Source organism: Drosophila virilis, chromosome 4 (assembly GCF_030788295.1).
Source record: "Drosophila virilis strain 15010-1051.87 chromosome 4, Dvir_AGI_RSII-ME, whole genome shotgun sequence".
NCBI classification, from domain to species: Eukaryota; Metazoa; Arthropoda; class Insecta; order Diptera; family Drosophilidae; genus Drosophila; species Drosophila virilis.
In genome coordinates this window covers 13,680,193-13,704,646 of record NC_091546.1, presented here as the reverse complement: position 1 = coordinate 13,704,646, position 24,454 = coordinate 13,680,193, and the positions used below count along the sequence as shown (strand labels likewise).

Sequence of the window (24,454 nt, the reverse complement as noted above, 5' to 3'; positions counted from 1 at the left end):
GGGATGACAGCTGGGAAGAAAGGGGCAGGGCTTGGAGAGCGGATGGCTTTTAAGCTCTGTCGCTTGGCACACTTGAGACCAACTGTGAACGGAATGCACTCCAGCTGCAATTAGCAGTCAATGGGCCAATATAGCTTGATCTCTTTTGTTTTTTTTTTTTTGTTTCGTTTAACCCACAGCCCTACGAGATGTACCAGTGGACGCACACGGAGCAGCCAACTACCTCGCTGCCGCTTACGCCCGGCAAGCTGGACAAGGTGGCCGCCTGGCCGTTCTCCAGCACGCCGTCGGCGACTCAGAAGCACTACGAGGGCAGCTCCACGCAAACGGATAGCCAGAAGACGCTGCAGCAGATCTTGCGCAAACGTCTGCTCAACTGCGCCACACTGGCCGAGGTGCACGCCGTGGTTAACGAGCTGCTCAGCAGTGTGGACGAGCCGCCCAGGCGACCATCGAAGCGCTGCATCAATCTCACCGAGCTGCTCAACGCCAGCGAGGCGACCATCTACGAGTACAACAAGCCCATAGAGGGCAAGAGCTATGCGGATGCGGCCAGCCAGACGGACGAGCAATGCCTCGGCTCCTGCCAGTGTGGTGCAGTCAATGGTGTGCCGGAGCCGCAGCTGGAACAGAGTCAACAGAACGGTATCGCAGTGGAGCCACCGGCACCGGAAGCTGCACCGGCAATTGCACCGCCGCCACCACCGCCACCGCCGCCGCCACCACCACCACCGCCGCCGCCGCCGCCTGGCATGACAGCTGCAGCAGCACCACCGCCGCCGCCGCCGCCACCGCCAGGCGGTGGACCACCGCCACCGCCGCCACCGGGGCCTGCCAATGTTGGCAATGGGCCGCCGCCGCCGCCGCCACTAAGCACCTCCAAGTCGGGCACAGCTCTGGCGCCGGCGCCACTGCCAGATCCCGCCGAGGGCAATTGGTTCCTGCGCACAAGCGGTAAGTGGAAGGGGAGTGAGGTTTGGCCGTAGCCTTTGAATCATCTGTTGCTTTATTGCTTTCCAGTTCAACGCAAAAGCGCCGTCAATCCGCCGAAGCCCATGCGCCCGCTCTACTGGACGCGCATTGTGACCTGTGGGCCGCCCGTGCCGCGTCCACCTTCGATCGCCAACTCAACGGACAGCGCGGACAACAGCGGCAGCTCACCAGAGGAGCTGCCCGCGACTGGCAACGCGTCCGCTGTGCCAATGGCGGCGCCTGTGCCAGCCGCACCCAGCAAGGAGATGTGGACAGAGATTGATGAGACGCCGCTCGATAATATTGATGAATTTACCGAGCTCTTTTCGCGCCAGGCCATTGCGCCGGTTACCAAGCCCAAGGAGCTCAAGCCGAAGCGTGAGAAGTCCATCAAGGTGCTGGATCCGAAACGTTCCCGCAATGTGGGCATCTTCTCCCGCAGCTTGCATGTGCCCGCCAGCGAAATCGAGCATGCCATTTACCATGTAGACACCTCGGTTATAAGTCTGGAGACGCTGCAACAGATCAGCTATATGCGCGCAACCGATGAGGAGCTGCAGCGCATCAGGGAGGCCGATGGCGGCGACATACCGCTCGATCATCCCGAGCAATTCCTGCGTGACATATCGCTCATCTCGATGGCTAGTGAGCGCATCTCCTGCATTGTCTTCCAGGCCGAGTTTGAGGAGTCTGTGACGCTGCTGGTGCGCAAGCTGGAGACGGTATCGCAGCTGTCGCAGCAGCTCATCGAGAGCGAGGACCTCAAGCTGGTATTCTCCATAATATTGACGCTGGGCAACTACATGAATGGCGGCAATCGGCAGCGCGGCCAGGCAGATGGGTTCAATCTGGACATACTAGGCAAGCTGAAAGACGTCAAGTCCAAGGAGTCGCACACAACGCTGCTGCACTTCATCGTGCGCACCTATATAGCGCAGCGCCGCAAGGAGATGACGCTGCCCGAGATGACACTGCCCATTCCGGAGCCCTCCGATGTGGAGCGTGCCGCCCAGCTGGACTTCGACGAAGTCCAGCAGCAGATTAAGGAGCTGAACAGAAAACTTACGGGTAAGTTGCAAATGCTTGGAATGCATATCATAGATACTAATCCCCGTGCTAATCCCTACAGCTTGTAAACAGACTACGGCATTGGTGCTAAGCGCCTCCAGTGAACATCGCGAGCCCTTTAAATCCAAGATGGAGGAATTTACCGCTAGTGCAGAGAAATCGGTGGCCAAGCTGCATCAGTTGATCGATGAGTGCCGGGATCTCTTTCTGGAGACGATGCGATTCTATCACTTCTCCCCAAAGGGCTGCACCCTCACCTTGGCTCAATGCACGCCCGATCAGTTCTTTGGTTATTGGACAAATTTCACAAACGATTTCAAAGACATTTGGAAAAAGGAATTTACAATTATGAGAAACGAAATGTAAGCAAATTATTCAAACAGAATCAATCTCGGTTTTCTAACGGTTTTTGGCCTTTTGTCTTTGTTTGTTTTTTTTTTTCTAGAATAAAAAAACCGAAGCAATTGGCGGTGGAAACTCGCCGCGATAGCTCCACTAAGGATCGAATTTCGTGCAAGGCGCGCGTACGACGCAGCAAAAACTAGTTCTTAGTCCAAAATTTAGTCGTAGAGTTTCCTTTAAGCTTAACAATAAAAATCAAAAAAATCCTCGCACCATTCAAAATTACTCAAAAACATTTCACTTTGAAATTGTACAATAAAAAAAAAAAAATACAAAAATACTAGTGCTAAATTTACAACAGATTTCGCAACACTACACTTTAACACTATTTCTTTGATTATCTAAATTGGAGCTATCGGGCGACCACCACACAATTAATCGGCTGACCATTTTGAGTAAACAAATAATTGGCCGCAAAACTGGCGCCTCATAAGACAACAATCTCGACAATTATAACAAGAGCATGTCGCATCCAAATACAACGCGTCGCAAGCATGTGCTCAAGGAGATGATGGAGGATGACTATTCGCTGCCCACGGAGCGGCAGCAGATCGTGTGTGTGGTCAGCAGTCGCGGCAACAATCTGCACGAGGTCGTGCCAGCGGGACTGGCGTCTGATAACTTTCTGGGTGAGCACGAAGCAGTGAAGCAGTCTCTGTTGATATTGATAACCAACAGGTAAGAACTTACATTTTCTAGTATCCATGCCCAATAAGTTCCGCAAGAATGTGTGGGTTAAGCGGGGCGACTACGTACTGGTCGAGCCCATTGCCGAGGGCGACAAAGTCAAGGCGGAAATCTGCAAAATACTAACGCCCGAGCACGTCAAGGAATACACAAAGGCGGGCATTTGGCCGCAGCGTTTTGCCAAAAAGTCGGCACAGGCGTCGCAAAGTCCAGATAACGCTGCTGCCGAGCATTCAGATTCCGATACAGACGATTCCCTGCCGCCCAACACAAATCGACCTGTCAATGTACAAAACGTTGAGGACGAGGAGACGGATACCGAGGAGAGCAGCGCTGAAGACTGAGATTGCAGTGCATTTGTGATTGTGCATTACAAAAGGTTTAGCTATGTATATTTTGTAACGAATTGTTTTTCCTCGCCAATTGTTTTAACAGAAAATTGTGTGTGTGCTTATGACATACATAAACCCAAAAAAAACTACACAAGTTATGCGCTTTGTTTGTTGCTGCTGCGGCTGCGTCCACTGATGCAAAAGCTAAGAAAAGCCTACAAAAGCCTAATAGTGCCTAGATAATGCAATAAGTGAGTGGGCTTGGCTTAGTAAATCCTACTCCTGTGCATCACAGATTTCGATGTTTTCCTTGTGCTCCTGCTCTTGAGTCTCGCCCAGTGGCTGCTGCTGCTGCTGCTGCTGCTCCTGTTGTTCCTGCTCGGCTGTCAATTTTCCGGCATGTAGCGCATCGTGCTTGGACTCTGCAAGCGCCAAAGTTGACGGCCTGGTTTTCGTAAAGGGGAAATTGCTCAAATCTTCAAATTGTGGCGTATGCACGGCAATCAGATCCGTTTGCGTGGAGCTGCTGTCACGCGGCTCAAAGCTAGGGTATTCGACCTCCTCGCCATCCGAGCAGCTGATGTGCTTCTTGAGCGCATCCTGTGGCAAATTGCAGACCATGGTCAGGCAATTGACAATAGTGCCAATCGAGCTCTGCAGCTGCTGCACCTGATCGGTAAGCATTGTGCAACGCTTCGCCAAATCATTTACAACGGCTGCCGAGTTCTGATCCAGGCACAGTTGTCCCTGATTCGTGTTGTTGTTGCTGCTGCTGCCTGCATTCTCCGCATTTGTGCAAGCGCTGATATTGGCGCCATGCTCGCCGCCAGCCTTGGGATCTACTTGCATGGTAGACACCTTTTTCCACAGCGCATTGATGGCCTGCATCTGAAGCTGTTGGATTTTGCGCTCGTTCTGCAGCTGCGCCTTAGTCAGCAGCATGTCCTTGTTGAGTTTACTGTTGTGAGAGATAATATATAAGTAATATAATGCCTGTTGGCCGAGCGGCTGCACTTACTCAATATACTCGTGTGTGCGCTGTTTGTGCAACTTTTCGGCAATATCTTTGGTTTTCTTGCGCGTATGATAGCCGCGCCACATCTTCTGTATAGTCACCGCGGAGGATTCAGTTACATGCTCTATCAGACGATCTGTGCAGTTCAGATTATTGTTGTCCAGCTGCTGTTGCTGCTGCTGCTGTGCACGCTCCGCAGCCATTTTACGTATAGTTTTTAGCTTCTCAATGTTGATCTGCTCGCCGTCGTCATCAGTGCTGCAGCCGCCAGCATCTGTTGTGCTGACCGATGTGGCATTCATCTGGAGCTGTATTCGTTCCGCCTTGCGTGGACTGCTCGTGGGGCTCTGCATGCGTCGCAGCTGTGGACTGCGCACGCGCGGCAAATTTAGTTTGTTATCTGGCATTGAGTACATTAAAATGTGATTCAACATTAGTATATTAATTTCGATACATTCGATTTAGAAAGCTTGCTTGGCTACCTTTGTTCTTGTTGCCTTTGGTTTTGTGCATCTGCGTGTTGAGGGCCGTGACTGTTGCCCGCTGGGCGACGGCGGCGGGACACACATCGGGACTCATTAACGTCTCCGGCACAGGCACCATTTTTGAGGCAGCAGCCAAGGGTCCGCCCACAGGCGTTTGCCCAATAAACGTTTGTTCTACGCAGCCAAATGATGCAAGAATTAAGGTTAAGGCTTGGGTTAAGAACAATCTCACGTACCGTTGTATGGGTTTGGCGTTATGTTGCGAGGTGTTGACTCCGTCGAGTTATAGGTTTTGGTGGTCACGCTGCTGGACAACCCGGACATGCTGGCCAGCGAGAAATTATCGCCATCGTTCCGAATATTCTCAATCAGCGAGGTGCTCATTTGCAGCGCATGATTTGAGATGCCATTGTCGCTGCTGATGCTATTGTTGCAGCTATTACCATGGTAGCTGTTCACCATGGACTCCGGCGAGCCCTGACGACCGCTCAAACGCGAAACTGTGGGGAGTAGACAATAATTGACCATTTATGAAGCAACAATGGGAGATCATGGCAGAGCTTACAGCGCGGCGACTGAATGCGGCTGGTTGGTTTCTTGCGATGCGAGGAAGGCGATGTACTGGCCGAACTGTTGGCATTGTCCATGATTTCCTCTTGCAGCTGCCGCTGATGGTGCTGCGCCTTGCTTAGTATCAGACGCAGCTTGCGATCATTTTCGTTCTCCAATGCCTTGCCCACCAGCGGACAGATGGGGCTTAAGTATTTGGCCAGCTCACTCTGCTCGCCAACGCGAAATTGGCGACCGCGTCCCTGACTATATAGCCACTCAGCCTTGAGGCTCTCAATGGGATCCACCACATAGCCATCAATGAACTTGAGGCTCATGCACCAGTTCAGCACAAAGGGCCGGTAGTCAAAGCCGCTGCGAAATAAAATGAAAGCCATGTGAGAGCAGACCCAAACCAAGTGTAACTTGTACTCACTCCCTGCTGTTCGGTCCCATCGTCATGTTCACACAGGGATTCTCCGAGAGAGTAATGCTTTGCAAATTGCACAGATGCGACAGCGTGCAAATCTCATTAAGATCGTTAATGTTGTTTTTGGCCAGCGTTAATGTCTCCAGGGAGACCGGCAAATACTTGTCGCATTGGCGCAGATGGGTCAATCGATTGCCCTGCAAGTTGAGTTCACGCAAGGAGCGCAAATAGGATACATCCGAGATGCTGCCTATGCGATTGTCCGCCAGGTTGAGGCACTCCAGGTTCACATTGGTATTGAGATGCTCAATGGTCTTAATGTTGTTGCCCTCCAGATTGAGCACGCGCAAATGCACGCATTCCTTTAGGCCCTCAATGGACAGTATGCCATTAAAGGAGAGGTTCAGCTCGCGCAGACAGTGCAGCCGACAGACGCCAAACATGCGCAGCAATTGGTTTTTGCTCAGCGACAGCTGCAAAGGACAATTAAGGAATCAATTGATGATAGCAGGAGTAGTGTTTCAGTGTGGGCTATATATAGGCACCGTTTCGATCTTCAGATATGAGTCAATGTTGTCAATCTTCTGCAGCTCGTTCTCGTCTAGTATTAGCTTGCGTATATTTTGGGCATCGTCCTGTTTTGGCACCTTCTTTAGCTGCTTCTTGGACAGATTTAGCGTCTGCTTTTCGCTGCAGCTCTCGTCGCCTGCGAGAGGAGAGGGAAACATGAGAGGATGCGTGTAAACAGTGATGAAGTCATCGTCTGTGCAATGCCACACATGGGCAGCTGTTGGGGGTGGTTCCATTGGCTGCCCACCCACCCTCAAAGTAGGCTGCGAATTGCAATGCACGCCAGCCAGACGGACATTAGAGCCAACGCCGACAGCGGCAGCCGCCGAAGCAGGTAAAATATTGTTTGTCAGTTGACCAGTTGAGGCACATTTGCTTACCGCTCATTTTACAACCCTGAAATTCCTGCAGTTTTTGACAAGTGACCCAACGTAGCTAATTTGGCAGCATTCACTGGCGTCCACCACGAAAAATCAATGTTTGGGAATGCGAGCGCCTCCTTCCTTTTGAAACCAGGGCTACGCGAGATTTTAATAACATTAACATTCGACAACAATGTTATTAACAGTATGCGCCTTTTAAGCAAAAATTTAATTGGGCAGGCTTAACAGTTTTAACAAGTTTTTTTTGTTGTGGCTAACAGATAGCTATGCAGAGAGCAGCGATTGACAGTGCATCCCATCGATATACGATAACAGTGCACACTCAACTAATAAGAAGTATCGACGCCGCTCATTCAGTGCAATTACGGCATTTGCCATAGCTGGTCACACTGCTCCGCTTATGTTGCGCCTAATTTGAATTTTCAAACCAATCATATTAGTGTTTTGGTGTTTATTTTGCCTACTGAGCATATAATTAAAAAATATAACAATACAATTAAAGTGAAATAACGGTTGCTTGTTTAATTATTTCAGCTGTTTGCTTAGCCCCGGCGGCACATCGGCAGATTTGTACAAGTCGCTAACCTGGCATGGCACACGCTCCAGTTCTTCCATTAGCTTCATCTCCTCCTGTAAATTGTTTAAATACATGCGCTGTACCCGGCGCATCATAGGCGCAATCACCTTGGTACTGACTAGCTCTTCGAGACAAAGAGGATTTTCGGATCTGGTTCCTGGCGCCCAGCCAGCAGAGCCCCTAACATCCTTTTGCGGATTCGCAGGCGATTTGGATAGGTTTGGCGTATTTTTTTGAATCAGGCTGCACTCTGACTCGCCCGACAAGCCCAGCGATGGCAGTATTAGCCTGGAGTTGGTACTCAGCACCAGTCTGTCGGTCATTTCGGTCATTTTATTAATGGATTGATGCAGCAGCTCCTGCATCTCTATCTGTGAACGCACCACGGTGCGCAAATTCTCACCACTTTTGGTAGTAATTACGGTCTTCAACGAATTATCCGAATCGCACTTGGAATCGCTATCCGTACCCGGATCATTCTTATCCGCATATTTGGCATTGAAATGCGCCTTTGTCTTTCTGCAATGCTCCCGTGCCGATTGCAGCATCGAAGATGACTCCTTGACCTCGACCGGATTGAAGAGCGGATCCTCGCTATTCTCGCTGCGGCCGCGACTGGACTCCTTGCCAAAATTCGAATTTCTATACAGCAAGCGATCCCCGCCAGCGCCGTCTCGATCTAGCATAGAAGCCTTGTTGCTTGGCGGCAAGGGGGGCAAACGAAGGGCACGTCGCGATTGCGGTGCATAATCCACATTGAACAGAGACTTTGGCTGCATGTAGCTCAGTTCCATACGGTATGACGGCGCATCCACCTGACGTGTCGCCCTGTTTGGGCATCTATGCACCTGAGTTTCAGTATGTCGGAAGTTCTGCTGCTGCTGCTGCTGCTGCTGTTGTTGTTTTTGTTGTGGCTGATTCGGTGGACGGATTTTCCTCGAGTGCGGCTCCGGCGGCGGCTGACTGTGGCGAATGCAAGTCTGGGTTGCTTTCTGTATGACTTCCTTGGGCCGAGGCTGTGTTTTCGACTTCTCTTGACGCATTTTCTTGCAGCGCGTAGATACTCTTGGGTTCGAGGACGAAGAGTTATTGAATTGCAGTCTCTGCCTAAGCACAGTCGGATGACTGTGCATGGGCGCATTCTGTATTGGATTATGGGCATTAGAAGTCGAGATAAGTTTCAGTTATTGCAGCATTAGCCTACCGACTCTGTCTGAGTGCTGCCTTGGTTGGTGTTAAATTGTTCATCATGCAAGTACTTGCTGTAAGCATCCATTTTCGAGAGTCTCAAAATCTATCTTCCAGCCCGACTCGTATTATTTCAGAATATTTTTCAGTCTGGCAGCTCGCACGCAGTAAATCGAAATAAAATTATGGTTATGGAAATCATACTCCTTGAAAGTTCAAGGCACTGCATAGTGTATCTTAGTATCTTAGTATCTAAAGAATCTAAGATATAGCATTAAATATTTCTATAGTAAATAGATCAATTAGAAACTTTTGGGATACATAATATAAGGCTTATATTTTCGTAAAAACTAAAGAAAGAAAGCTCTGAAAACTTCTTACAAATCCTGCTTATGTCTTACATATGGCCGGATATGTCCATCAAATGAAGATAAATTGCAAACTTAATTATTAACATAATTATTAGTTGTTAAGTTGTTAAACATGTGGCGAGCGATGAACCAGTTCCGGAATCAGTGAAATTCTGCACAGGATTTGCAGCGCTTTATCTCTCTCTCTCTCTCTCTGGTTCAAAGTCTCTCTCTCTATCTCTCTCTCTCTGCTCTGGTTCTCCTTGCCTCAGCAGCTGGGTCTCAGCAGCACTTGGCTCTCAGTCTTTTGCTGTCGTTCAACGTTGTCGGTCGTCGTCGTTTTTGTGACCGCCTGATTTGAGGCTATTTCGCTGCCCGTGGTCGTTGCTGCTACTGTTGTTGTTGCTGTTGTTATTGCTGTTGTTGCTGTTGCTGCTGCTGCTGCTGCTAGTTTGCGTTGCACGTCGCCTTCACACGCCCCCCGTTTACGAGCAGCCCGCCCCGCACGCTCAGCTCGCAGCAACGTGCCGCGAACGCGTGTGTCTGCCTAGCCTATCTCTGTGCCTCCGTGCCACAGCCAGTGTCCGTGAGTGCGTCTATATGTGCACGTGTGTGTGTGTGGGCAAATGTTGAAAGCAGCAGCATGGCCAGAAAAGACAGCACAAAAAACGTTGCATACTTTCGGGCGCACTGAATAATGATTTTTGTGTGCCCGCTGCGTGCGGTGTGCAAATTACAAATGCAATAAAAAATACAAATTGAATTTTCGCCAAAAATCTATCATCAATTTCAAAATGTGTGAACATCTGCTGAGAAAGCCCAAGGAAAGTCCAGTAGTTAAATGTGTGAAGTGACAAAATAATAATAAGTATATTAATAAACCAACGAAATAAAATCATAGAGAGGAAAATATGCAGGCAGCCAAGACGAAATCGACGCTAAAATACAAATCTGACATTGGCAGGAGCACGCAGCACACACTCACACACATGCCCAAACACACACACGCGCGCGCACACACATACAAATGTATAACACACAAATGCAGAGGCGACAACAGCCTGCGTCCTGTGCCCAACATTTTGGCCGATGAATGAACTGACATAAAACTTGAAGAGCATAGCCAGAAAAGCCCACACACTCACACACACACACACACATACACAGGCGCAAAGAAGCAAATACAATCAGAGCCACACATAGTCGCACACACACACACACACACACACTCACACACAACATTGAAAAGCATATAAAAAGGCCATTTTCGTAGATTTCTGCGTGCCCTTGTCAAAGTAATAGAAATCGAAATAGAAACTTCCCTGGAACGTGCCGCGCATTTGCCACGAGAAAATCAGCAGCAGCTGCAAATAAATTTCACGAAACCAAAATAAAAAATCCAAAAATAAAAGAAGGTGGGTCAAGTGCAAAAATACATTTTTTTTTTATTTAACTAGTTGTATACACGAAATGTGGCCGCCCACAACAAAATTTATAGCACGCTTTGCAGCGCGCTGTTGTTGTCCAACTAAGTCCAAAAATAGAGCAACGATTACACCACACACACACACACACACACACACACAAATACACACATACATGAACACGCACACGCACACATGCTAGTACACATTCATATATATTTACATATGCAGCGCAGCATAAATCATAAAGCTTTGGACAGCTCAAATTGTAGCCAAATGTCAATATAACACTTTTAAGTGGAGCCGCTGAGCATGAGTTGATGGCTGTGCGGGAGATCGGGTGAGCGGGCAGCGCTAGCTGGCTGTTGTACATAGACCAGCCCAACGTGTTTTCTAACAAACAAAATACTCACACAAACACATAAACACTCTCGCACACATACAGGAAGTGACAGGCGGCTCTGGGCTGGCGGGGCGACCAGGCGTGCTTAGGCAAACGCCTGTCTGCAGCAATTTCACTTCCTTGAAATCCATTGCCCAACAACAACTCACACTCAATTCTACTCACTCACGCGCGTTCACTCTATCGCTCTCTCTCTCTCTCTCGCTCGCTCACTCTCTAATTTTGCGCTGTGCCAGCTTACTATGTTGCTGCTGCTGGCTCTGCTGCTGCTAGCTCTGCCTCAGCCTCTGCTGCTGCTTGCTCTGCTGCCATTTGCTTGCTACGCTCTTGCTCGCTCTCCACGCAGTCGCTCATTTCGTTCCGCTCTTGGTTCGCGGCGCTCTCTCACGCTCTCTCACGCTCTTTGTCTGCTCGTTTTACAGCTTTTGGGCGCTTGGCTCATTTGTTTATTTTTAGTTGCTGTCATAGTAGCTACACACACCCACCCACTTACCATAACACACCCACACACCCACACCCACACACACACACACACACACATACTCACACCGATTGTATACCCACTTGTGTGTGCAATTAAGTTGCAGTTAGGCTTTGGCCATTATTAATACGGGCACTTGGTACATACGCTGACATCCAAAGTTATTCCAAGTTGCGCGTCGTCTAGCACTTGGGCATAACGAAAATTAGGAATGAAAGTGGTTCAAGGTCGCCTGAGGAACATGCAGTAATCAAATAGCTAAACGAGGTTATTGCACCGCCCGCTTGGGGGTCGCACACTTGGCCTAGGCCTGGAGAATGGATTGTAGGGGGGGGGGGGGCTAACTTGGGTCGCAGCGAGTCGAGAAACTGGCACGCAGCCTGGCCCGTTCGTCTCGGTCAGCCAGATTGGGCTCAATTTGGAATCCCGCAGCCACGTCGACGGTTCTCATTTAATGCCCGTATTTATGTAGCGTAAAACAAAAGCCAAGCGAAGATTTGCAACAAAAGTGAAAACGTGGCAACGGGTGACGGGTGACGGCAACGACTGCCTGCTCTGGGACTTTGGGACTTGCGTGTCGCGGCGTTTGCGTCCATGACATGTCGAGGCCTCCATTATGGAGCTCACGTGTCAGGTGAGTTCATGCCGTCCGCTGAGGGCGTCAGGAAGAGGGGGGCGGGGGCGGGGACGGGGCCGGGGACAACAGCAACTGAGGTGTTCATTTCAGTGAGACGCGCATAAACACATATAAAGCAATGATATGCATAAGCCACACACACACACAAAGCTCGCTAAATATCCCGTTAGGAGAGCTTACGTAAGCAGCGTCCGCTGCGCCTGAAAGCTGCCTATAATTATTTCTAAGCACCTTTTTCGGGAATTTAGCGTTGGCAGCATTTGCGATGAGAGCGTGCGAAGGCGCGAGCCTAATGAGTCCCTAATAGATCTGTCAGGAGCTATTCCCTTGGCTACACACATTTATTTAATCGCCAAGTAGCTATAAATTCATAAACTACATTAATTCTACACACTCTGCATGCAGATTCTTAGGTTTCTCATGAGGAAATCAAATGAATTATGCTCCCCTGATTTTCTGGAATTGTTGATCAAATCATCATCACTCGATTTTTTTGATTTTACATTAATTGTTATATTATGTACGAAAAAAAAAATATGCCACAGTCAATTTTAAAAAACATTTAACATAGACATTACTTTACGATCCCATGCGTGTTGTAACCTCGTCCTAGTAGGTCGTCGACTAGGAGAAGTAACTGTTGCGCTGGACGCGCATACCCGATGTTCGAGGTGGTATAATGTGAGGGAAGGTTATGTTCGCATTGGTCGTCATCGCCATTCTCACATTCTCCCTTGGATGTTCCGCTTTGCGGCTTTGTACCGAGACTCTCGGCTCGGGAGTCCGATAAAATTCAGTGGGCCGTATACGTGGATACAGCTCGCAGCTGTGCTATAATATACAATAATTTGATGTGTTCCAGAGGAATATAAAACAGCTGAGTCCAGTCCAATCCAGTTAACTCACCAGTTCGAAGCTCATTTCAGGCAGGCGGAATTAATGTGCCTCTATTATAATTTGATGTCGTAAATTTAAAAAAAAAAAGAAATGCTAAACGTATTTTTTTTTTAAGTTTTTTTCTTTTATGTGATTTTAGAGTTTTTAGAAAAAGAGAGAAATATAAGTACAGTCCAGGAAATTCTGTATACAACTTTGTACATTGGGAATATTTAAGGCATCGAAACTCCGAATCGAACGAGTTATGCGTCCAGGCTCACTTCATTTTTGATTATTATCATAATGTTTCTCAGGTGGGTGCTATGCGAGAATTAAGACTGTAAGTCCTTTCCATTTTGGAGTAAGAAAGGAAAGGAAGAATATTTCTAATATAATTATCATTAAAATGCTTGAAAGTCCCTAAAGAATTTAAGTGCTCTTCTATAAATGGAAAGCTCTAATAAGGACTTCTATTAACCTCCACTGCAGCGACGCCTAAGCTTCTCTCTTATGGCTGGCCGCAGTTAACCTCATTTGGTAGGGTCTCCTGCTGTGCTGCATTAATTACCCACTGGGAATAATTATGTTAAAAGAAGGAGGAGATACGAAAAAATCATTATGCATTATAAGTTTGTACAGCTGCTAGAGTTTCCAGCTGGCAGCTGCATTTGTTGGGCCCAAACAGAATGCGCTGCAAAGTATGCTGCATTTTAATTGAACGTCGCAAATGGCGCGACCTGGAATAGTCGCCGGAAACGGAACCAAATGAAGTCAGCATTAGCGTAAGGTAGCAGCATGCCATCGACATTTGCCTGCTCCCTGGTGACCCTTGTGGCCGGCCCGCTGCTGTTGCCTCTGCATGTCTGCTAATGAAATATTCATTTGTAATCGATAATTCCGCAAAAAAAGGCGAACGAGCAACGCGGTGGCATAATAAGCTGGCAGCGACAATCCGACAGCAACTGCCAGCTAAGCCGAGCCCCCGATCACCCAATCCCCTGGCTGGTGACCTCCTTACCATCTTCAGCGCCAGCCGCATCGAGCGACGCCATTGAGAATTTGGGGCGAGAGTCAAGTTGTCTGCAGGCCACATGCCACATGCCACATGCCACAGGCCACAGGCCGCTTGCCGTGCGACGCTCACCGCTCGCCGTTGGTCGCACAAAATAAAATTCCAATATTTTGGCTACAATTTATACGCAGTACGCGGGGCAAAAGTCGCCGACTCGCCGCATAAATCGCGATGCTCCAAAGCATATTATGCTGCCTCATTGGGCACATGGCGCATCGCTGATAAGTTCAGGGGAATCCATAAGCGAAGTTTTGAAAACGCTTAAAATCAGCGAAAGTGCGATTGTTTAAATTGCTTAGGCAATATTTGGCCAGATAGTATAGGAGAAAGGTGGGAGATGATATGGGATACACTGCAGGAAACTTGAATTGTGAAACTAAAATAATTCAGTATAAGACACATATTTAGGATAAACAAAAGTTATGGCAACTCTATAAAATCACATATTATCTAAGAACAGAGATGATATTTATGTGGGATAAAAAATAATAATATTTCAAGGCTTCAAATTATGCCTGTGCTTTTATTGCGTATACGACGTATTGTACAGCAAAATATTCAATTACTTGTAAGGAGAATAATATATAATGTTTGCCCAGTTCACGAAAAGAAAATATGCATTTAAAACAATTTAGAACGGAGCTCTTTCAAAAGCTTATCTTAAACATTTTCAACAAAAACCAAGAAGCATTAAAAAATTGAAATAAAGACAATCAATAAAACCTGTTTAACAAATATGCCATGCCTGCTCTTTGGAGCTTATCTAAAGCCATGATTTATCAGACAGTGTAATGCGTTTGGAAATCATTGCGATATTAAAACCCACACACACACACACACACACACATGTGTGTGTGCGTGTGTTTACTGGCTTGGCCCCACGCCCAATTGAAGCCCATTAGAAATTCTATTAAAAGTTATTTACGGTGCAACTTTCGGTCCATTGAATGCGACAAAGGCTGACGCTCGAGTAGTCCGCACTCATATGCTCGTATCCGCACACACATATAAAGCCATATACACGTAATATGAGTGCAAAACTCAAACAAAGGCCGTGGAGCAGGTCGGGCATTGTCTATGCACGTTCATAAATAAGAAATGCAGCAACGTTAGCACCTCAATCGTACCCAAGCCCCTCGCTGAAGCCCAGCTGAGTGACACCCCCTTCCCGACCCACTAATTGCGGCACCTCTCCGCCCAATTGTTGGCCAAAGCCAGTCGAAGCGAATGAAGCATTGACAATAAATTTGCATGCGAAGCACTTCCGCTAGATGGCAGCAGGAGTCACCAGGCGGCGGCTCAGACAGGAAGCTCCAAGTCCAAGTCGGTTTATATGTAGATGAGCATAATTGATTTCAAATTGTGTGCAAAAAGCCTCGCCAGTCGGAAGGAGTAGCGGGTTTGGGGTAGGGTTCATTGTCTGTGGCTGAAGAGCTTAATGCCATAAGGACGTTGCTTCAATAGATAGCGCACGTCTGCGTTGGGCACACGATGATGATGATGATGATGATGATGATGACGATGACGATAATGAAAGATGTGATGAAAGCCAAGCGCACTCATTAGGCACTTGAAGCAGGCGCAGCTCAGCGCAGCAGATATGCAGCGATAACAGGCACAGATAAGCAGTATGAGAGGAAGGGGGGCTCAGACGGAGAAGCTGCGCCAGCCTCGCGCTCAAACTGGAGCAAGGACATCGGCGATGGCAGCAGCAGCGAAAGCGACAACAACTTCGCATTCAAACAACGAGCGAGAGCACAAATGGTTACATTGCCTGTCGACTCTCGCACACACACACACACACACACATACAGTCAGTCTCACAGTTGTATGAAGACATATGTGCAGCAAGCTGGCAGCTAGCTGACTGTGACATGGTCCCCGCAGGTTGATTGGCCAGCTGCAGCTGCCCGCTTGTTGTCCTGCTGCCAGCAGCAGCAAGTCCTTGTGCTGCAACAACAATGACAGCTGCTACCTTCATTTGTGTCCTGATTATGACAACTCAAGGAAATGGGGACTGGCAGCCAGGACGCTAGCCAGGCAGTCAGGCAGCTTTTGGCAGGGCCTGAAATGTGCCAAAATTCTCCATGGAGTTCCTTTCGAGCAGGCATCGCTCGCACACACTCATAAGTGCTGCTGTGTCTGTGTTAATTGCCTGGCTGTGTGGCATAAAAAATATAAAAGCCTTTGCATACGCGCACGCAGCAGGTCGATTGTGGGCAAGCTACAGAGGCAGGCCGGAAATCAATTTGATTTCAATTTGAGTTGGCAGCCAAACTGACAACAGCGGCAGCTCAGCTCGTATCACCGTAAAAATCAGACAAAATTAAAATGAACAATATATGCTTTATGGGTGAAGTTGGCGTTTAAATGCTCTAGCTTAGCAATTGAAAATACTTCGATCTAAGGAAAATGGCTTAAATGCTTAAATCATATAAATAGTATTTTATAATTGTGATTAATGCGAAGTTGAGTACTTATAATTAAGATAAATACTAGCTAGCTTAGATACGAATTAATCTAAAGATAATATTCGAACGAAATACTTTTTATACCCTGAATCCATAAAAATGGTTATACGGGTATATTGTATTTGTGCAAAATCCAAATGTATGTAACAGGCAGAAAGAAGCATCTCCGACCCCATAAAGTATATATATCAGCATCAATAGCCGAGTTGATCTAGCCATGTCCGTCTGTAGAAAATTTCATAAAGATCGGTTAAAAAAAAAACCAAAGTTATATGCAACTGCGCAATTGAATAGAGCAGCATCTTTAAGAATTTCTGTATACATGTACAAACGCAAATTCATGCGCGTCTGCTTCGCATTTTATGGTTATTGCGACTTTTTCCTGTAATGCTATTTAAGTTCCTTTTTTTTAAATTATAGCCCAAATCGGCAAAATGGCAAGGGGTTAGATCACGTTTTTTTTCAAAATCGAGGTCGGTGCGAAAATCGAAACTTTTTCGATGATTTTTTTGGTTTGAATATCTCGGGTAATAGCCCTGCGCGGAGATACGACGTTCCAAAACGACATAACTCCGCGCGGAGATATGACCTTCCAAATCATCACGATTTTTTTCAAAATCAAGGTCGGTGCGAAAATCGAAACTTTTTCAATGATTTTTTTTAATATCTCGGGTAAATAATGTCTGATTTTAAATTGGTATACCTTTTTGAATGCGTACGGATCCCTACCATCAATTGGCATTCAAACAAATTAATCATCGATGGGTTGAAAAATGTTGTTGACAGAAAACTGATTCGTTCGTAAATTCCATCTCTTTGATGATTTTTTGGAATATTTCCGTCAAATAATATCAGATTTTGCAATTTCATACCATTTTTGACTCGTAAGGATCAGTTCTATCGATTGGCATCAAAAAAAGGAAATCCAAAATTTTGACCCAAATCGACAAAATGGCAAGGGGTTACATCACGTTTTTTTTTTCAAAATCAGGTCGGTGCGAAAGCCGAAACTTTTTCAATGATTTTTTTTTTTGAATATCTCGGGTAAAAGCCCCGCGCGGAGATATGACGTTCCAAAACGACATAACTCCGCGCGGAGATATGACCTTCCAAATCATCCTTTTTTTTTGAAAATCGAGGTCGGTGCGAATAGCGATACTTTTTCGATGAAGATATGACGTTCCAGAACGACATAGCTCCGCGCGGCGATATGACCTTCCAAATCATCACGTTTCTTTTCAAAATCGAGGTCGGTGCGAAAATCGAAACTTTTTCGATGGAGATATGACGTTCCAAACGACATAACTCCGCGCGGAGATATGACCTTCCAAATCATCACGATTTTTTTCAAAATCGAGGTCGGTGCGAAAATCGAAACTTTTTCGCTGGAGATATGACGTTCCAAAACGACATAACTCCGCGCGGAGATATGACCTTCCAAATCATCCTTTTTTTTTGAAAATCGAGGTCGGTGCGAAAATCGAAACTTTTTTGATGATTTTTTTTATTTGAATATCTCGGGTAATAGCCCCGCGCGGAGATATGACGTTTCAAAACGACATAACTCCGCGCGGAGATGTGACCTTCCAAATCATCACGATTTTTTTCAAAATCAAGGTCGGTGCGAAAATCGAAACTTTTACGATGGAGATATGACGTTCCAAAACGACATAACTCCGCGCGGAGATATGACCTTCCAAATCATCACGATTTTTTCAAAATCGAGGTCGGTGCGAAAATCGAAACTTTTTCGCTGGAGAAAACGACATAACTCCGCGCGGAGATATGACCTTCCAAATCATACTTTTTTTTGAAAATCGAGGTCGGTGCGTATAGCGAAACTTTTTCGATGAAGATATGACGTTCCAAAACGACATAACTTCGCGCGGAGATATGACCTTCCAAATCATCACGTTTCTTTTCAAAATCGAGGTCGGTGCGAAAATCGAAACTTTTTCGATGATTTTTTTGGTTTGAATATCTCGGGTAATAGCCCTGCGCGGAGATACGACGTTCCAAAACGACATAACTCCGCGCGGAGATATGACCTTCCAAATAATCACGATTTATTTCAAAATCGAGGTCGGTGCGAAAATCGAAACTTTTTCTATGGAGATATGACGTTCCAAAACGACATAACTCCCCGCGGAGATATGACCTTCCAAATCATCATGATTTTTTTTCAAAATCGAGGTCGGTGCGAAAATCGAAACTTTTTCGATGGAGATATGACGTTACAAAACGACATAACTCCGTGCGGAGATATGACCTTCCAAATAATCACGATTTTTTTCAAAATCAAGGTCGGTGCGAAAATCGAAACTTTTTCGATGGAGATATGACAATTCAAAACGATATAACTCCGCGCGGAGATATGTCCTTCCAAATCATCACGTTTCTTTTCAAAATCGATGTCGGTGCGAAAATCGAAACTTTTTCGCTGGAGATATGACGTTCCAAAACGATATAACTCCGCGCGGAGATATGTCCTTCCAAATCATCACGTTTCTTTTCAAAATCGATGTCGGTGCGAAAATCGAAACTTTTTCGCTGGAGATATGACGTTCCAAAACGACATAACTCCGCGCGGAGATATGACCTTCCAAATCATCACGATTTTTTTCAAAATCGAGGTCGGTGCGAAAATCGAAACTTTTTCGATGAAGATATGACGTTCCAAAACGACATAACTCCGCGCGGAGATATGACCTACCAAATCATCACGTTTCTTTTCAAAATCGAAGTCGGTGCGAAAATCGAATCTTTTTCGATGATTTTGTTTTGAATATCTCGGGTAAAAGCCCCGCGCGGAGATATGACGTTCCAAAACGACATAACTCCCCGCGGATATGACCTTCCAAATCATCACGATTTTGTTCAAAATCAAGGTCGGTGCGAAAATCGAATCTTTTTCGATGATTTTTTTTTAATATCTCGGGTAATAGCCCCGCGTGGAGATATGACGTTCCAAAACAACATAACTCCGCGCGGAGATATGACCTTCCAAATCATCCTTTTTTTTTGAAAATCGAGGTCGGTGCGAATAGCGATACTTTTTCGATGAAGATATGACGTTCCAGAACGACATAGCTCCGCGCGGCGATATGACCTTCCAAATCATCACGTTTCTTTTCAAAATCGAGGTCGGTGCGAAAATCGAAACTTTTTCGATGGAGATATGACGTTCCAAACGACATAACTCCGCGGGTATGATATGACCTTCCAAATCATCCTTTTTTTTTGAAAATCGAGGTCGGTGCGAATATCGAAACTTTTTCAATGCAGATATGGCGTTCCAAAACGACATAGCTCCGCGCGGAGATATGACCTTCCAAATCATCACGTTTCTTTTCAAAATCGAGGTCGGTGCTAAAATCGAACCTTTTTCGATGATTTTTTTTGTTTGAATATCTCGGGTAATAGCCCTGCGCGGAGATATGACGTTCCAAAACGACATAACTCCGCGCGGAGATATGACCTTCCAAATCATCCTTTTTTTTTGAAAATCGAGGTCGGTGCGAATAGCGATACTTTTTCGATGAAGATATGACGTTCCAGAACGACATAGCTCCGCGCGGCGATATGACCTTCCAAATCATCACGCTTCTTTTCAAAATCGAGGTCGGTGCGAAAATCGAAACTTTTTCGATGGAGATATGACGTTCCAAACGACATAACTCCGCGCGGAGATATGACCTTCCAAATCATCACGATTTTTTTCAAAATCGAGGTCGGTGCGAAAATCGAAACTTTTTCGCTGGAGATATGACGTTCCAAAACGACATAACTCCGCGCGGAGATATGACCTTCCAAATCATCCTTTTTTTTTGAAAATCGAGGTCGGTGCGAAAATCGAAACTTTTTCGATGATTTTTTTTATTTGAATATCTCGGGTAATAGCCCCGCGCGGAGATATGACGTTTCAAAACGACATAACTCCGCGCGGAGATGTGACCTTCCAAATCATCACGTTTCTTTTCAAAATCAAGGTCGGTGCGAAAATCGAAACTTTTTCGATGGAGATATGACGTTCCAAAACGACATAACCTCGCGCGGAGATATGACCTTCCATCACGATTTTTTTCAAAATCAAGGTCGGTGCGAAAATCGAAACTTTTTCGATGGAGATATGACGTTCCAAAACGACATAACTCCGCGCGGAGATATGACCTTCCAAATCATCCTTTTTATTTTGAAAATCGAGGTCGGCTCGAATATCGAAACTTTTTCGATGAAGATATGACGTTCCAAAACGACATAGCTCCGCGCGGACATATGACCTTCCAAATCATCACGTTTCTTTTCAAAATCGAGGTCGGTGCGAAAATCGAAACTTTTTCGATGATTTTTTTTTTTTGAATATCTCGGGTAATAGCCCCGCGCGGAGATATGACGTTTCAAAACGACATAACTCCGCGCGGAGATATGACCTTCCAAATCATCACGATTTTTTTCAAAATGACGTTTCAAAACGACATAACTCCGCGCGGAGATATGACGTTCCAAAACGACATAACTCCGCGCGGAGATATGACCTTCCAAATCATCACGTTTTTTTTCAAAATGACGTTTCAAAACGACATAACTCCGCGCGGAGATATGACGTTCCAAAACGACATAACTCCGCGCGCAGATATGACCTTCCATCACGATTTTTTTCAAAATCGAGGTCGCTGCGAAAATCGAAACTTTTTCGCTGGAGATATGACGTTCCAAACGACATAACTCCGCGCGGAGATATGACCTTCCAAATCATCACGATTTTTTTCAAAATCAAGGTCGGTGCGAAAATCGAAACTTTTTCGATGGAGATATGACGTTACAAAAACGACATAACTCCGCGCGGAGATATGACGTTCCCAAACGACATAACCTCGCGCGGAGATATGACCTTCCATCACGATTTTTTTCAAAATCGAGGTCGCTGCGAAAATCGAAACTTTTTCGCTGGAGATATGACGTTCCAAACGACATAACTCCGCCCGGAGATATGACCTTCCAAATCATCACGATTTTTTTCAAAATCAAGGTCGGTGCGAAAATCGAAACTTTTTCGATGGAGATATGACGATCCAAAACGACATAACTCCGCGCGGAGATATGACCTTCCAAATCATCCTTTTTATTTTGAAAATCGAGGTCGGCTCGAATATCGAAACTTTTTCGATGAAGATATGACGTTCCAAAACGACATAACTCCGCGCGGAGATATGACCTTCCAAATCATCACGTTTCTTTTCAAAATCGAGGTCGGTGCGAAAATCGAAACTTTTTCGATGTTTTTTTTTTTTGAATATCTCGGGTAATAGCCCCGCGCGGAGATATGACGTTTCAAAACGACATAACTCCGCGCGGAGATATGACGTTCCAAAACGACATAACTCCGCGCGGAGATATGACCTTCCAAATCATCACGATTTTTTTCAAAATGACGTTTCAAAACGACATAACTCCGCGCGGAGATATGACCTTCCAAATCATCACGATTTTTTTCAAAATGACGTTTCAAAACGACATAACTCCGCGCGGAGATATGACGTTCCAAAACGACATAACTCCGCGCGGAGATATGACCTTCTACACGATTTTTTTCAAAATCGAGGTCGCTGCGAAAGTCGAAACTTTTTCGCTGGAGATATGACGTTCCAAACGACATAACTCCGCGCGGAGATATGACCTTCCAAATCATCACGATTTTTGTCAAAATCAAGGTCGGTGCGAAAATCGAAACTTTTTCGATGGAGATATGACGTTCCAAAACGACATAACTCCGCGCGGAGATATGACCTTCCAAATCATCCTTTTTATTTTGAAATTCGAGGTCGGCTCGAATATCGAAACTTTTTCGATGAAGATATGACGTTCCAAAACGACATAACTCCGCGCGGAGATATGACCTTCCAAATCATCACGTTTGTTTTCAAAATCGAGGTCGGTGCGAAAATCGAAACTTTTTCGATGATTTTTTTTTTTTGAATATCTCGGGTAATAGCCCCGCGCGGAGATATGACGTTTCAAAACGACATAACTCCGCGCGGAGATATGACGTTCCAAAACGACATAACTCCGCGCGGAGATATGACCTTCCAAATCATGACGATTTTTTTCAAAATCGAGGTCGGTGCGAAAATCGAAACCTTTTCGATGGAGATATGACGTTCCAAACGACATAACTCCGCGCAGAGATATGACCTTCCAAATCATCACGATTTTTTTCAAAATCAAAGTCGGTGCGAAAATCGAAACTTTTTCGATGATAATATTTTTTTTTTGAATATCTCGGGTAATAGCCCCGCGCGGAGATATGACGTTCCAAAACGACATAACTCCGCGCGGAGATATGACCTTCCAAATAAGCACGATTTTTTTCAAAATCGAGGTCGGTGCGAAAATCGAAACTTTTTTGATGATTTTATTTTTTTTGAATATCTCGGGTAATAGCCCCGCGCGGAGATATGACGTTCCAAAACGACATAACTCCGCGCGGAGATATGACCTTCCAAATCATCTCGATTTTTTTCAAAATCAAAGTCGGTGCGAAAATCGAAACTTTTTCGATGATAATATTTTTTTTTTGAATATCTCGGGTAATAGCCCCGCGCGGAGATATGACGTTCCAAAACGACATAACTCCGCGCGGAGATATGACGTTCCAAAACGACATAACTCCGCGCGGAGATATGACCTTCCAAATAAGCACGATTTTTTTCAAAATCGAGGTCGGTGCGAAAATCGAAACTTTTTCGATGGAGATATGACGTTCCAAAACGACATAGCTCCGCGCAGAGATATGACCTTCCAAATCATCACGAATTTTTTCAAAATCAAAGTCGGTGCGAAAATCGAAACTTTTTCGATGATAATATTTTTTTTTTTGAATATCTCGGGTAATAACCCCGCGCGGAGATATGACGTTCCAAAACGACATAACTCCGCGCGGAGATATGACCTTCCAAATAAGCACGATTTTTTTCAAAATCGAGGTCGGTGCGAAAATCGAAACTTTTTCGATGGAGATATGACGTTCCAAACGACATAACTCCGCGCGGAGATATGACCTTCCAAATCATCACGATTTTTTTTCAAAATCAAGGTCGGTGGGCAAATCGAAACTTTTTCGATGATTTTTTTTTTTTTTTGAATATCTCGGGTAATAGCCCCGCGCGGAGATATGACGTTTCAAAACGACATTACTCCGCGCGGAGATATGACGTTCCAAAACGACATAACCTCGCGCGGAAATATGACCATCCATCACGATTTTTTTCAAAATCGAGGTTGCTGCGAAAATCGAAACTTTTTCGCTGGAGATATGACGTTCCAAACGACATAACTCCGCGCGGAGATATGACCTTCCAAATCATCACGATTTTTTTCAAAATCAAGGTCGGTGCGAAAATCGAAACTTTTTCGATGGAGATATGACGTTCCAAAACGACATAACTCCGCGCGGAGATATGACCTTCCAAATCATCACGTTTCTTTTCAAAATCGAGGTCGGTGCGAAAATCGAAACTTTTTCGATGATTTTTTTTTTTTGAATATCTCGGGTAATAGCCCCGCGCGGAGATATGACCTTCCAAAACGACATAACTCCGCGCGGAGATATGACCTTCCAAATCATCACGATTTTTTTCAAAATGACGTTTCAAAACGACATAACTCCGCGCGGAGATATGACGTTCCAAAACGACATAACTCCGCGCGCAGATATGACCTTCCATCACGATTTTTTTCAAAATCGAGGTCGCTGCGAAAATCGAAACTTTTTCGCTGGAGATATGACGTTCCAAACGACATAACTCCGCGCGGAGATATGACCTTCCAAATCATCACGATTTTTTTCAAAATGACGTTTCAAAACGACATAACTCCGCGCGGAGATATGACCTTCCAAAACGACATAACTCCGCGCGGACATATGACCTTCCAAATCATCACGATTTTTTTCAAAATGACGTTTCAAAACGACATAACTCCGCGCGGAGATATGACGTTCCAAAACGACATAACTCCGCGCGCAGATATGACCTTCCATCACGATTTTTTTCAAAATCGAGGTCGCTGCGAAAATCGAAACTT

At 45.7% G+C, this 24,454-nt stretch overlaps 6 protein-coding genes across 10 annotated transcripts in view; 3 read left to right on the top strand and 3 right to left on the bottom strand.

Annotated features, from left to right (window-relative positions):
- The window catches only part of capu (formin protein cappuccino), a 35,848-nt gene extending 33,184 nt beyond the window's left edge, over window positions 1-2,664 (top strand). For all 4 annotated transcript variants that reach the window (XM_002051883.4, XM_070209302.1, XM_015172796.3 and 1 more), the window contains 4 exons: window positions 180-954; window positions 1,021-2,040; window positions 2,102-2,402; window positions 2,486-2,664. In XM_002051883.4, the coding sequence (XP_002051919.3) occupies window positions 180-954; window positions 1,021-2,040; window positions 2,102-2,402; window positions 2,486-2,585 (2,196 nt within the window). In that variant the 3' untranslated portion in view covers window positions 2,586-2,664. The remainder of the gene's footprint in view (window positions 1-179; window positions 955-1,020; window positions 2,041-2,101; window positions 2,403-2,485) is intronic.
- An 89-nt stretch (window positions 2,665-2,753) lies between these two features.
- LOC6627410 (probable RNA-binding protein EIF1AD) lies at window positions 2,754-3,615 on the top strand. Of its 2 annotated transcripts, none has more exons than XM_002051884.4 (2): window positions 2,754-3,071; window positions 3,142-3,615. In XM_002051884.4, the coding sequence occupies exons 1-2, from the start codon at window positions 2,906-2,908 to the stop codon at window positions 3,471-3,473; spliced, it is 498 nt and encodes a 165-aa protein (XP_002051920.1). In that variant the 5' UTR covers window positions 2,754-2,905; the 3' UTR covers window positions 3,474-3,615. The 2 variants fall into 2 exon arrangements, with proteins under 2 accessions (XP_002051920.1, XP_070065406.1); XM_070209305.1 differs by having other exon boundaries at window positions 2,814-3,120; window positions 3,183-3,322.
- Window positions 3,486-7,122, bottom strand: Cep97 (centrosomal protein 97kDa). The gene is made up of 8 exons (XM_002051885.4): window positions 6,891-7,122; window positions 6,486-6,646; window positions 5,947-6,413; window positions 5,527-5,885; window positions 5,198-5,461; window positions 4,959-5,135; window positions 4,480-4,876; window positions 3,486-4,419 (listed from the first exon to the last, which is right to left on the bottom strand). The coding sequence occupies exons 1-8, from the start codon at window positions 6,895-6,897 to the stop codon at window positions 3,738-3,740; spliced, it is 2,514 nt and encodes an 837-aa protein (XP_002051921.1). The 5' UTR covers window positions 6,898-7,122; the 3' UTR covers window positions 3,486-3,737.
- A 207-nt stretch (window positions 7,123-7,329) lies between these two features.
- On the bottom strand, window positions 7,330-8,836 carry LOC6627326 (putative uncharacterized protein DDB_G0274435). The gene is made up of 2 exons (XM_002051886.4): window positions 8,675-8,836; window positions 7,330-8,612 (listed from the first exon to the last, which is right to left on the bottom strand). Exons 1-2 carry the CDS (start codon window positions 8,744-8,746, stop codon window positions 7,419-7,421), a joined length of 1,266 nt encoding a protein of 421 aa, XP_002051922.2. The 5' UTR covers window positions 8,747-8,836; the 3' UTR covers window positions 7,330-7,418.
- Window positions 8,837-9,309: 473 nt separating this feature from the next.
- The window catches only part of LOC6627328 (uncharacterized), a 25,953-nt gene continuing 10,808 nt past the window's right edge, over window positions 9,310-24,454 (top strand). The window contains exon 1 of the mRNA XM_002051888.4: window positions 9,310-10,423. The gene's annotated coding sequence lies outside the window, so the exon portion shown is untranslated. The remainder of the gene's footprint in view (window positions 10,424-24,454) is intronic.
- LOC6627327 (uncharacterized) lies at window positions 12,456-13,029 on the bottom strand. Its single transcript, XM_002051887.4, has 2 exons — window positions 12,860-13,029; window positions 12,456-12,784 (listed from the first exon to the last, which is right to left on the bottom strand). Exons 1-2 carry the CDS (start codon window positions 12,872-12,874, stop codon window positions 12,578-12,580), a joined length of 222 nt encoding a protein of 73 aa, XP_002051923.1. The 5' UTR covers window positions 12,875-13,029; the 3' UTR covers window positions 12,456-12,577.